Source organism: Cherax quadricarinatus, unplaced genomic scaffold (assembly GCF_038502225.1).
Source record: "Cherax quadricarinatus isolate ZL_2023a unplaced genomic scaffold, ASM3850222v1 Contig586, whole genome shotgun sequence".
NCBI lineage: Eukaryota > Metazoa > Arthropoda > Malacostraca > Decapoda > Parastacidae > Cherax > Cherax quadricarinatus.
In genome coordinates this window covers 97,500-111,978 of record NW_027195612.1, presented here as the reverse complement: position 1 = coordinate 111,978, position 14,479 = coordinate 97,500, and the positions used below count along the sequence as shown (strand labels likewise).

The following is a 14,479-nucleotide window of genomic DNA, read 5'->3' as shown; positions in this document are numbered from 1 at the left end:
TATCAACAAATTTTGTTGAAAATAAGAAAAAGTTTTGGAGTGAGATTAACAAGTTAAGAAAGCCTAGAGAACAAATGGATTTGTCAGTTAAAAATAGGAGAGGAGAGTTATTAAATGGAGAGTTAGAGGTATTGGGAAGATGGAAGGAATATTTTGAGGAATTGTTAAATGTTGATGAAGATAGGGAAGCTGTGATTTCGTGTATAGGGCAAGGAGGAATAACATCTTGTAGGAGTGAGGAAGAGCCAGTTGTGAGTGTGGGGGAAGTTCGTGAGGCAGTAGGTAAAATGAAAGGGGGTAAGGCAGCCGGGATTGATGGGATAAAGATAGAAATGTTAAAAGCAGGTGGGGATATAGTTTTGGAGTGGTTGGTGAAATTGTTTAATAAATGTATGGAAGAGGGTAAGGTACCTAGGGATTGGCAGAGAGCATGCATAGTTCCTTTGTATAAAGGCAAAGGGGATAAAAGAGAGTGCAAAAATTATAGGGGGATAAGTCTGTTGAGTGTACCTGGTAAAGTGTATGGTAGAGTTATAATTGAAAGAATTAAGAGTAAGACGGAGAATAGGATAGCAGATGAACAAGGAGGCTTTAGGAAAGGTAGGGGGTGTGTGGACCAGGTGTTTACAGTGAAACATATAAGTGAACAGTATTTAGATAAGGCTAAAGAGGTCTTTGTGGCATTTATGGATTTGGAAAAGGCGTATGACAGGGTGGATAGGGGGGCAATGTGGCAGATGTTGCAAGTGTATGGTGTAGGAGGTAGGTTACTGAAAGCAGTGAAGAGTTTTTACGAGGATAGTGAGGCTCAAGTTAGAGTATGTAGGAAAGAGGGAAATTTTTTCCCAGTAAAAGTAGGCCTTAGACAAGGATGTGTGATGTCACCGTGGTTGTTTAATATATTTATAGATGGGGTTGTAAGAGAAGTAAATGCGAGGGTCTTGGCAAGAGGCGTGGAGTTAAAAGATAAAGAATCACACACAAAGTGGGAGTTGTCACAGCTGCTCTTTGCTGATGACACTGTGCTCTTGGGAGATTCTGAAGAGAAGTTGCAGAGATTGGTGGATGAATTTGGTAGGGTGTGCAAAAGAAGAAAATTAAAGGTGAATACAGGAAAGAGTAAGGTTATGAGGATAACAAAAAGATTAGGTGATGAAAGATTGAATATCAGATTGGAGGGAGAGAGTATGGAGGAGGTGAACGTATTCAGATATTTGGGAGTGGACGTGTCAGCGGATGGGTCTATGAAAGATGAGGTGAATCATAGAATTGATGAGGGAAAAAGAGTGAGTGGTGCACTTAGGAGTCTGTGGAGACAAAGAACTTTGTCCTTGGAGGCAAAGAGGGGAATGTATGAGAGTATAGTTTTACCAACGCTCTTATATGGGTGTGAAGCGTGGGTGATGAATGTTGCAGCGAGGAGAAGGCTGGAGGCAGTGGAGATGTCATGTCTGAGGGCAATGTGTGGTGTGAATATAATGCAGAGAATTCGTAGTTTGGAAGTTAGGAGGAGGTGCGGGATTACCAAAACTGTTGTCCAGAGGGCTGAGGAAGGGTTGTTGAGGTGGTTCGGACATGTAGAGAGAATGGAGCGAAACAGAATGACTTCAAGAGTGTATCAGTCTGTAGTGGAAGGAAGGCGGGGTAGGGGTCGGCCTAGGAAGGGTTGGAGGGAGGGGGTAAAGGAGGTTTTGTGTGCGAGGGGCTTGGACTTCCAGCAGGCATGCTTGAGCGTGTTTGATAGGAGTGAATGGAGACAAATGGTTTTTAATACTTGACGTGCTGTTGGAGTGTGAGCAAAGTAACATTTATGAAGGGATTCAGGGAAACCGGCAGGCCGGACTTGAGTCCTGGAGATGGGAAGTACAGTGCCTGCACTCTGAAGGAGGGGTGTTAATGTTGCAGTTTAAAAACTGTAGTGTAAAGCACCCTTCTGGCAAGACAGTGATGGAGTGAATGATGGTGAAAGTTTTTCTTTTTCGGGCCACCCTGCCTTGGTGGGAATCGGCCGGTGTGATAATAAAAAAAAAAAAAAAAAAAAAAAATTAATGAAATGGGAAAAATGAGCATTTAACATCACCTTTACCTTTATTGAAGACTCTTGTTGATGTATGGAAGACGGCGAGGAGGAGAGGGAGGAGGAGAGATTATTGTTGGAAGAGGAATCCCCTTCCATAAGGACTCCAGGTATCAAGGCCCTATCTGGGGTTACTTCCCTTCTTTGTGTTTTACTGCCACTAGGACCACCTGGAGAGTCACTGGTCCCCTGTCGCACAAAAAATCTGTCCAGAGAGGTCTGCTTCTAGTGTTTGTCTAAGATTTGCCTAAAATGGGACAAGGCATTGTCATTAAACATGTTGCAGACATGGCTTGCAACAGCTTTGTTAGGGTGATATTTCTCCACAAAACTTTGCAACTCACTCCATTTTGCACACACATCCTTAATCGCTGAAGAAAGCACATTCTCCCCTCTCTCTTCCTCCTCCTCTGAAGCAATTTTCTCAGCTGCGATCTGTTGCTGTTACAGATGAAGGTCTTGCAGCTCTTCCCTGTCGTTCTCCACCAACTCTTCAACATCCTGGCCACTCATATCCAACCCCATGGACTTCCCCAAAGACACAGTAGATTCCACAAGAGGCATAGGGTCATCAGGGTCAGCCTCAAACCCTTCAAAATCCTTCTCGAGGACACATTCTGGCCACAATTTTCTCCAAGCAGAGTTCGTCATCTTGAAAGTCACTCCCTGCCAAGCCTTATCTATAAGGCTTATGTAATTGAGGATATTAAAGTGATTCCTCCAGAACTCTCTTAGGGTCAATTCAGTGTCTGAGGCCACTTCAAAGCACCTCTGAAACATTGCTTTGGTGTAGAGTTTTTTGAAGTTTGAAATGATCTGCTGGTCCCTGGGCTGGATGAGAGGAGTGGTGTTAGGAGGCAAGAGTTTCACTGTGATGAAACGAAACTCTTCCAACAATTGGTCTTCCAAGTCTGAAGGATGAACAGGAGCATTGTCCATTACCAGGAGGCACTTGAGTTACAATTTATTTTTCAGGAGGTATTTCTTCACACTCGGGTCAAACACTTCATTGACCCACTCAGTGAAAATTAGCCTCGTGACCCATGCCTTGTTAGCCTCCCACATCACACAATTTACTTTTCATGACATTGTTTTTCTTGAACACTCGGGGATTTTCAGAGTGATACACGAGTAGAGGCTTCACTTTGAAATCCCCACTAGCATTACCACAGAACAAAAGAGTTAGCCTATTCTTCATAGGCTTGTGTCCTGGCAGTGCCTTTTCCTCCTGCATGATGTAGGTCCTCTTTGGCATTTTCTTCCAGAAGAGGCCTGTTTCATCACAATTGAAGACTTATTGGGGGAGGAATCCTTCAGGCTCTATGAACTCCTCGAATTCATCAATGAATTCTTCGTCCCCACGTTTGTCCGAACTTACAGCCTCGCCATACCTTACCACACGGTGTATACCAGTTCGCTTCTTGAATTTGTTGTACAAGCCTCTGGCCTTAAATTCACTAACAGCAGCACTCGTTCCAGGCATTTTCTTTGCGAGATCCACATGCAACTGCCTTGTGTTTTCGCAAATTATCTCCTCCAAAACACCATCTCCCACTAACTGTTTTTCATTGATCCACAACAACAACAACAACTCAACATCTTGGATTGTTTGTGATCTCTGTTTTGTTTAGCACATTTACCCCGTTCACAATATCAGCTTCCTTGATTTCTTTTTTCTTCGCCAGGATGGAACTGATTCTTGATGTGGACTTCCCGTACATCCTGACGAGATTGGCCATGCATACACGCCATTCGTACTTTGCTATGAGTTTTTTCTTGAATTCTGTTGTGTTTCTCACTTTCTTTATCAAAGGGCTGGCACTTGTAACTTTCTTTGGCCCCCATGGTGGCTAATTTAGCAGCCGCACTCAATAAACAAGCACATAAAACAATGGATTATTACGAAATGTTTCAGATGACCCGCGGGGTAATGCTCACTCAACAAGAAACAAAAGCAGAGTCACTCGGACGCGTTTGATACAGACTGTTTTCAACTCTACGAAAACTGAGCGGATGAACGAAAACTGGGACAAAATTTTGACAAAAAGTCGTCGAAAACCAAATCCTACAAAAATTGGGACATAGGAAAACCAAGGTTCCACTGTATGTAGTACAGCACTGTATAAACATTTAAAAATATACCAGAAATGTGTTAAATTGTGCAGAGGTGATATTAAAACAATATCAAAGATATAGCATGCTCCTTGCTTAGTAACAAATTCATTTACCAATGTGGTCTTAGGAACGTAATTTCATCGTTGAGGAGAGGCTGTATTACAACTACTATTAGTATTACTACAACTATTATATTGTGCCATACACATCATGTAAAGCCTAAATACAGCCTCTGTGTTATGTGTAACAGCTGGACAAAGTTCCTGCAGAGCAAAACTTGGTAACAATAGTGTTGAACTTGTACCTAACACCCAGGTTGTTTCATAACACCCAGGATGTTGCCAAGACACCCAGGATGACGCCACAACACCTGGGTTGTTGCCACGGCACCCGGGTTGTCGCCATGACAGCAGTCACCACTGATTCTCTCTCCCTGCAGTGACAAGCCTGGCAGACGGGAACGACTCCGCAAGGACGATGACAAGAACAAGGATGCCCAGGACTCCAGTGATGATGACAATGCCGCAGAACACGGTAAGTACGACATTTATGACTCTTGTCTGGCCCCTTCGCTGGTAAGTATGACACTTGTCTGTACACAGGTTAATAGTAAAGTGTAATAGGGTAGTTACTACTCTTAAGGCCCCTGGTGACACCTGGCATCATCCAGGCATCAGTCACCCAACACGCTCAACAGTTAGTGGAATGACATGACGCCACCCCCCACCCCCACCCCCCACTTGTATACCACATGGACGGAACTGGTATGATACATCCGTCATTCTGACCTAAATGCCAGTATTTCTACCCCCAAAAATCTCGTATACAGTATGTACAGTGCTAGTCACAGCATTATGCCGCCCCTCCCCCATACACATTCCAAAACACAAACACGTACCATGAAAGATTATACATGTAATATATATATTTGCACACTTACTGAGGTTTTAATACTTGGTGCTACGTCCTTTATGCTTAATTACGTCCCTCAGCCATATAGCAAAACTCTCACACAAATTCTTGAGGGTTTGGGGATATATATTATTCAATGCCTCATGTAGAGCAGCCTCCAGCTGCAGGATGGAACTGATATCCTTGCCCAGTAAACTTCGTTTCACTATTGACCAGAGGTTCTCAGTAGGATTTAGGTCTGGGGAATTGCCTGGCCAGTCATTAAAAAACTTCACTTCACAGTCCTTAAGCCACTGAACTACAGATTTGGCAGTATGACACAGTGCACCATCCTGCATAAGAAACGTAGCGCCACGCTTGTCAAACGCCTCAGGTAAATTGTCACACAATAACTCCAAGTAATTATACTGGTTCATATACTGGTTTTTGGGAAGCACAATGAGTTCACCAACACTCTGAACTCTGAAACATCCCTAAACCATGGGAGAGTCTGGGTGTTTGGTTGTCCCACAGGTGTAGCCTGGGTCTAGTAGGTCACTACCTCTGGGCCAGTACACATGTCCCCACACGGTTACAGGTTAGGTGATGGTGAAGGTTGCTTCATCACTCCAGAGTACTTCAGACCACTGTTGAGGATTCCAGTGAAGATATTTCTTTGCATAATTCAGCCTATGTATCTTCTGTGGCTTGGAGAGGATCGGTTCTTAACCTGGCGGTGACTACTGTAGTCCAGTTCTGACACACGTCTGTTAACAGTTTTTACAGACACCTCTGAGAGAAGATGTGAGTTCTTTTCTTTCAATTCTCAAGCAGTTATCTTAGGTGTACTCTCTAACTTCTTTAACACAGTTAAGGTACGAACAGATGTCTTCTTTGAGGGGCCAGGCTGAGGTTTTCTAGACAGTAACTCGACCGTCACCAGCCTTGAAGCGCTGCTCCCAGTTCCTCACTGAACGTTCACACACACCATCATTCTCCACTATTTCTTTCGTCTGGTGCCCAGTTTTGTGAAGCTCTGTCATTTGAGCTATAGGTTCAGGTGTTAAAGACTTCCTTTTACCCATAATCAAACATGTATAATCCCAAAACCGAAGGGAACACCGTACAAAAGATGGGACGGATGAGAGACAAAAGTGCAACACTTCCTCTCACCATGGTAGCCACGTGAACACTGAGGAGTCACTGTGGAGTGTGGCAGCAGGCTGTGACATGCTAACGGCTGCTACCCGGCATAATGCACTGACGAAGAAAGACCCCCCCCCCTGTATGGTAGGCCTTAGATTTTCGTCACGGCATTATGTCAGGGTGCTCACCTGGCATAATGCCATGACTAGCACTGTGCAGTAGTACCCTGATATCTACAGTGGTTAACAAGAACTACCATGTATGTACAGTAGTACCCTGGTATAAACAGTGGGTAACAAGAACTACCATGAATGTACAGTAGTACCCTGGTATCCATGGTGGATATCAAGAACTACCATGGATGTACAGTAGTACCCTGGTATCCACAGTGGATAACAAGAACTACCATGGATGTAGTAGTACCCTGGTATCCATGTTGGATAACAAGAACTACCATGGATGTACACTAGTACCCTGGTATCCATGTTGGATAACAAGAACTACCATGGATGTACACTAGTACCCTGGTGTCCATGTTGGATAACAAGAACTACCATGGATGTACACTAGTACCCTGGTATCCATGATGGATAACAAGAACTACCATGGATGTACACTAGTACCCTGGTATCCATGATGGATAACAAGAACTACCATGGCTGTACACTAGTACCCTGGTATCCATGATGGATAACAAGAACTACCATGGATGTACACTAGTACCCTGGTATCCATGATGCATAACAAGAACTACCATGGATGTACACTAGTACCCTGGTATCCATGATGGATAACAAAAACTACCATGGATGTACACTATTACCCTGGTATCCATGATGCATAACAAGAACTACCATGGATGTACACTAGTACCCTGGTATCCATGATGGATAACAAGAACTACCATGGATGTACACTAGTACCCTGGTATCCATGATGGATAACAAGAATACCATGGCTGCCAGGAACCATGATAGTTGTCAACACTATATACAGTAGTTCACGACTTTTCTTAGACCTTGAACACTGTCTCTTAGACCTTGAACACTGTCTCTTAAACCTTGAATACTGTCTCTTAGACCTTGAACACTGTCTCTTAGACCTTGAACACTGTCTCTTAGACCTTGAACACTGTCTCTTAGACCTTGAACACTGTCTCTTGGACCTTGAACACTGTCTCTTAGACCTTGAACACTGTCTCTTAGACCTTGAACACTGTCTCTTAGACCTTGAACACTGTCTCTTAGACCTTGAACACTGTCTCTTAGACCTTGAACACTGTCTCTTAGACCTTGAACACTGTCTCTTAGACCTTGAACACTCTCTCTTAGACCTTGAACACTGTCTCTTAGACCTTGAACACTGTCTCTTAGACCTTGAACACTGTCTCTTAGACCTTGAACACTGTCTCTTAGACCTTGAACACTGTCTCTTAGACCTTGAACACTGTCTCTTAGACCTTGAACATGGTCTCTTAGACCTTGAACACTCTCTCTTAGACCTTGAACACTGTCTCTTAGACCTTGAACACTGTCTCTTAGACCTTGAACACTGTCTCTTAGACCTTGAACACTGTCTCTTGGACCTTGAACACTGTCTCTTAGACCTTGAACACTCTTAAACCTTGAATACTGTCTCTTAAACCTTGAACACTGTCTCTTAGACCTTGAACACTGTCTCTTAGACCTTGAACACTGTCTCTTAGACCTTGAACACTGTCTCTTAGACCTTGAACATTGTCTCTTAGACCTTGAACATTGTCTCTTAGACCTTGAACACTGTCTCTTAGACCTTGAACACTGTCTCTTAGACCTTGAACACTGTCTCTTAGACCTTGAACACTGTCTCTTAGACCTTGAACATTGTCTCTTAAACCTTGAACACTGTCTCTTAGACCTTGAACATTGTCTCTTAGACCTTGAACACTGTCTCTTAGACCTTGAACATTGTCTCTTAAAGAACATAAGAACATAAGAATGTAGGAACACTGCAGAAGGCCTACTGGCCCATACGAGGCAGGTCCTTATCAAAACGACAACTACCTAGAGCTACTCAAGAAACAACTCCAGCACTCCCCAACACCAATCAAACCCAGCCCCTCCCACTCATATATTTGTCCAGTCTCTTCTTAAAGCTACCCAAGGTCCTAGCCTCTATCACCCCACTGGGAAGACTGTTCCACGCATCTACAACTCTGTTAGAAAACCAGTACTTACCTATGTCCTTTCTAAATCTAAATTTATCCAACTTAAATCCATTATTCCTGGTTCTTACCTGGTTCGACACCCTCAGTACTTTATTAATGTCTCCCTTGTTTATGCCCGTCATCCACTTATACACTTCAATGATATCTCCCCTCATTCTACGCCTCTCCAGAGAGTGGAGATTTAAGGCTTTAAGTCTATCTTCATACGGGAGGTTCCTTACACAGTAAATCATTTTAGTCATTCTTCTCTGTATGTTCTCTAAAGAGTCTATGTCCATCCTGTAGTAAGGGGACCAAAACTGAGCAGCAAAATCTAAATGAGGCCTCACTAGTGATGTATAGAGCTGTAAAATAACTTTTGGACTTCTGTTACTTATACTTCTTGAGATAAATCCAAGTAATCTGTTGGCCTTGTTGCACACACTGAGGCACTGCTGTCTTGGCTTTAGATTTCTGCTTACCATGACTCCCAAGTCTTTTTCACATTCTGTATGACCAAGCTCTACTTCACCTAGATTATAGCTTCGAGGGTTATTTTCATTACCAAGGGCAAGTACCTTACACTTATCCACATTAAACTTCATCTGCCATTTCTCAGACCAAGACATTAATTTGTTCAAATCGTCCTGGAGTTCATTGATATCCTCCTCAGAGTGAATTATACGGCCTATCTTTGTATCATCAGCAAACTTACTCATGTCACTAGTAATCCCTTCATCAAGGTCATTAATGTAAATTATGAACAAGAGAGGGCCTAAAACTGATCCTTGTGGAACGCCACTAGTGACTAATCCCCATTCAGATTTCACTCCATTAATGGTAACTCTCTGCTTTCTATTGGTAAGCCATGCCTCAATCCATGCTAGAACTTTACCTCCTATACCATGAGCTGCCACTTTTCTTAAGAGTCTCTTGTGAGGTACTCTGTCGAAGGCTTTACTAAAATCCAAATAAACAATATCATATTCCTTATTACTGTCAACTGCCTCAAATGTTCTATTGAAGAACGTCAGTAAGTTTGTCAGGCAGGAACGACCCCTCGTGAATCCATGCTGAGATTCATTTATCAAGTTATGCTCTTCAAGGTGACTTCTGATAATGTCAGCTATAATTGATTCTAATAACTTGCCCACTATAGATGTCAGGCTTATTGGACGGTAATTTGAAGGAGTGGACTTATCCCCTGATTTGAATATAGGAACCACATTAGCCATCTTCCACAACTCTGGCACAACACTGGTAAGGATGGACGCATTGAATACACTCGTTAATGGCTGACTAAGCTCCATCTTGCATTCCTTAAGTACCCTTGAAAACAACTCATCGGGTCCCGGGGACTTATTTTGTTTCAGTTTGTCTATCTGTTTAATAACCATGTCCCTCGTGACAGTAATATTAGTTAACTTAAATTCATCAGGAACTAAATAATTGTTAATTACTGGAATCTCATTTACATCTTCCTGTGTAAAAACTGACAAAAAATAGTCATTAAATAAGGAACACATTTCCAGTTCATTATCCGTCAGCTGTCCATTCCCAGATTTCAGAGGTCCTACTTTTTCCTTCACCTTCGTCCTATACACTTGAAAGAACCCCTTTGGATTAGTCTTTGATTCATTAGCAACTCTAATTTCATAGTCACGTTTAGCCTTTCTAATCGCCTTTTTTACTTCTCTTTTAAGCTGAACATATTGGTCAGTAAGGTTAACCTCTCCTCTTCTGATGCGCCTATAAATTCCCCTTTTCTCCCCTAATAGATGCTTTAGCCTCCTGTTAACCCATTTGGGATCGTTATTATTAGACCTAATTTCTCTCTTGGGAATGTATATACTCTGGGCACTGTGTACATTATTAAGAAAACAATCATAAAAGCAGATCCCTTCATATTCATAAGTATGATTATCACCAATAAAATCATTAGCTAGATAACCCCAATCAAGATTAGACAGATGTTCCCTAAGTCCATTATAATCGGCAGAACGAAAATCAGGGATTTTTACTGTATTATCATTATTCTTGCATTTCCAATTAATGCTAAAGGTGATGGATTTGTGATCACTTGCGCCAAGCTCTTCAGTGATCTCCAGATTATTCACGAGTGTTTCCTTATTTGACAAGACTAGGTCTAGCAAATTATTACCCCTGGTAGGCTCAGTTACACTCTGTTTCAGAAAACAGTCCTGAACTGTTTCCATGAAGTCACTGGACTCTAGATTACCTGTCAAAGAATTCCAGTCAATTTGGCTAAAGTTAAAGTCCCCTACTATGACTACGTTACTGTGTCCAGAAGCCCTAACAATTTCGTCCCAAAGAAGTCTCCCTCTATCGTGATCCAAGCCTGGAGGTCGGTATATTACACCTAGAATTAGTTTTTCTTGACCCTCCACGAACTCTACCCAAACAGACTCTGTTACTGCTCCATCTATTTTTATACCTGTTTTTATGCAACAATTAATATTTTCTCGAACATACAATGCAACTCCTCCCCCCTTCCCATTACATCTATCCACATTGAACAACTTAAATCCCTGAATATTACACTCAGCAGTCATATCCCGACTCTTTAAATCATACCACGTTTCAGTTAATGCAATGATATCAAAGTTCCCAGCACATGCTACCAAACGTAGTTCATTAATTTTATTTCTTGCACTTCGACTGTTAGCATAAAATACCATCATATGTTTTTTCTTCTGCACATTTTTCCTATTCATCTTTGTTTTTACACAATTTCTGAAATTATCATTACCCAGAGTTACTCCATGACAGTTACCATTAAGATTCTTAATATCAGAGCATAAGTCAATATATCCATACTCATTATTAATCATTTCTAAACCCATACCTCTAACTAATCCTAGTTTAAAGTCCTAACAACCCCCTCAACTGAGTTAGCAAGAAAACCCACACCTGCCCTGGATAAGTGAACCCCATCCCTGGCATACATGTCATTTCGGCCATAGAAGTTGTCCCAGTTGTCAATGAATGGTACTGCATTATCCTTACAGTGTTTATCCAGCCAACAATTAATACCAATTGCTCTGGACAACCATTCATTACCAACACCTCTTCTTGGCAAAATGTCACATATAACAGGGCGCCCCCCCTTCTTCCTAATTATGTCTATAGCTGTCCTGAACTTTCTAACTAAATCCTCACTTCTACGCTTGCCTACATCATTGCCTCCAGCACTGAGGCAAATAATAGGGTTGATCCCATTACCGTTCATGATGTTGTCAAGCCGGCTAACAATGTCCTCCATCCCAGCCCCAGGAAAGCATACCCTTTGTCTCCTACTCCTGTCCTTCAAGCAGAATGCCCTATCCATGTATCTAACCTGGCTTGAACACTGTCTCTTAGACCTTGAACACTGTCTCTTAGACCTTGAACACTGTCTCTTAGATCTTGAACACTGTCTCTTAGACCTTGAACACTGTCTCTTAGACCTTGAACACTGTCTCTTAGACCTTGAACACTGTCTCTTAGACCTTGAACACTGTTAGACCTTGAACACTGTCTCTTAGACCTTGAACACTGTTAGACCTTGAACACTGTCTCTTAGACCTTGAACACTGTCTCTTAGACCTTGAACACTGTCTCTTAGACCTTGAACACTGTCTCTTCGACCTTGAACACTGTCTCTTAGACCTTGAACACTGTCTCTTAGACCTTGAACACTGTCTCTTAGACCTTGAACATTGTCTCTTAGACCTTGAACACTGTCTCTTAGACCTTGAACACTCTCTCTTAGACCTTGAACACTGTCTCTTAGACCTTGAACATTGTCTCTTAGACCTTGAACATTGTCTCTTAGACCTTGAACACTGTCTCTTAGACCTTGAACACTGTCTCTTAGACCTTGAACATTGTCTCTTAGACCTTGAGCACTGTCTCTTAGACCTTGAACACTGTCTCTTAGACCTTGAACATTGTCTCTTAGACCTTGAACACTGTCTCTTAGACCTTGAACACTGTCTCTTAGACCTTGAACACTGTCTCTTAGACCTTGAACACTGTCTCTTAGACCTTGAACACTGTCTCTTCGACCTTGAACACTGTCTCTTAGACCTTGAACACTGTCTCTTAGACCTTGAACACTGTCTCTTAGACCTTGAACACTGTCTCTTCGACCTTGAACACTGTCTCTTAGACCTTGAACACTGTCTCTTAGACCTTGAGCACTGTCTCTTAGACCTTGAACACTGTCTCTTAGACCTTGAACACTGTCTCTTAGACCTTGAACATTGTCTCTTAGACCTTGAACATTGTCTCTTAGACCTTGAACACTGTCTCTTAGACCTTGAACACTGTCAGCATCACTACTTTTGTTCTTTGTGGCCATTATTAAGGTAAATTAAGGGTCATTTTCAGACCATGGTAAACCCTGGATAACTGAGCCCCTGAATAACTGAGCCCCTGGATAACTGAGCCCCTGGATAACTGAGAACCTGGATAACTGAGCCCCTGGATAACCGAGCCTCTGGATAACCAAGCCTCTGGATAAGTGAACCCCTGAATAACTGAGCCCCTGAATAACTGAGCCCCTGAATAACAGCCCCTGAATAACTGAGCCCCTGGATAACCGAGACCCTGGATATCCGAGCCCCTGAATAACTGAACCCCTGAATAACTGAGCCCCTGGATAATTGAACCCCTGGATAACTGAGCCCTTGGATACGTGAGCCCCTGGATAACCGAGCCCCTGGATAACCGAGCCCCTGAATAACTGAGCCCCTGGATAACTGAACCCCTGGATAACTGAGCCCCTGGATAACTGAGCCCCTAAATAACTGAGACCTTGGATAACTGAACCCCTGGATAACTGAGCCCCTGGATAACTGAGCCCCTGGATAACTGAGCCCCTGGATAACTGAACCCCTGGATAACTGAGCCCCTGGATAACTGAGCCCCTGGATAACTGAACCCCTGGATAACTGAGCCCCTGGATAACTGAGCCCCTGAATAACTGACCCCCTGGATAACTGACTCCCTGGATAACTGACCCCCTGGATAACTGACCCCCTGGATAACTGACCCTTTGGATAACTGACCCCCTGGATAACTGAGTCCCTGAATAACTGAGCCCCTAAATAACTGAGCCCCTGGATAACAACCCCTGAATAACTGAGCCGCTGGATAACTGAACCCCTGGATAACTGACCCCCTGGATAATTGACCCCCTGGATAACTGACCCCCTGGATAACTGACCCCCTGGATAACTGAGTCCCTGAATAACTGAGCCCCTAAATAACTGAGCCCCTGGTTAACTGAACCCCTGAATAACTGAGCCACTGGATAACTGAACCCCTGGATAACTGACCCCCTGGATAACTGACCCCGTTGATAACTGAGCCCCTGGATAACTGAACCCCTGAATAACTGAGCCCCTGGATAACTGAACCCCTGGATAACGGACCCCGTTGATAACTGAGCCCCTGGATAACTGACCCCCTGGATAACTGAGCCCCTGGATAACTGAGCCCCTGGATAACTGACCCCGTTGATAACTGAACCCCTGGATAACTGAGCCCCTGGATAACTGACCCTATGGATAACTGAGCCCCTGGATAACTGACCCCGTTGATAACTGATCCCCTGGATAACTGAGACCCTGTATAACTGAGACCCTGGATTACTGAACCCCTGGATAACTGAGACCCTGTATAACTGACCCCCTGGATAACTGAGACCCTGGATTACTGAACCCCTGGATAACTGAGACCCTGTATAACTGAGCCCCTGAATAACTGAGCCCCTGGATAACTGAGACCCTTGATAACTGACCTCCTGGATAACTGACCCCGTTGATAACTGAACCCCTGGATAACTGAGCCCCTGGATAACTGACCCCCTGGATAACTGAGCCTCTGGATAACTGAACCCCTGGATAACTGACCCCGTTGATAACTGAACCCCTGGATAACTGAGCCCCTGGATAACTGAGCCCTTGAATAACTGACCCCCTGGATAACTGAGCCCCTGGATAACTGAGACCCTGGATTGCTGAACCCCTGGATAACTGAGACCCTGGATAACTGAGACC

At 43.3% G+C, this 14,479-nt stretch overlaps 1 protein-coding gene across 1 annotated transcript in view; it reads left to right on the top strand.

Moving 5' to 3' along the window:
• The window catches only part of LOC128699337 (uncharacterized), a gene marked incomplete at its 5' end in the record, with an annotated part of 140,354 nt that overhangs the window by 38,316 nt on the left and 87,559 nt on the right, over window positions 1–14,479 (top strand). Inside the window, 1 exon segment of the mRNA XM_053791981.2 lies at window positions 4,632–4,726. Coding sequence (XP_053647956.2) covers window positions 4,632–4,726 — 95 coding nt within the window.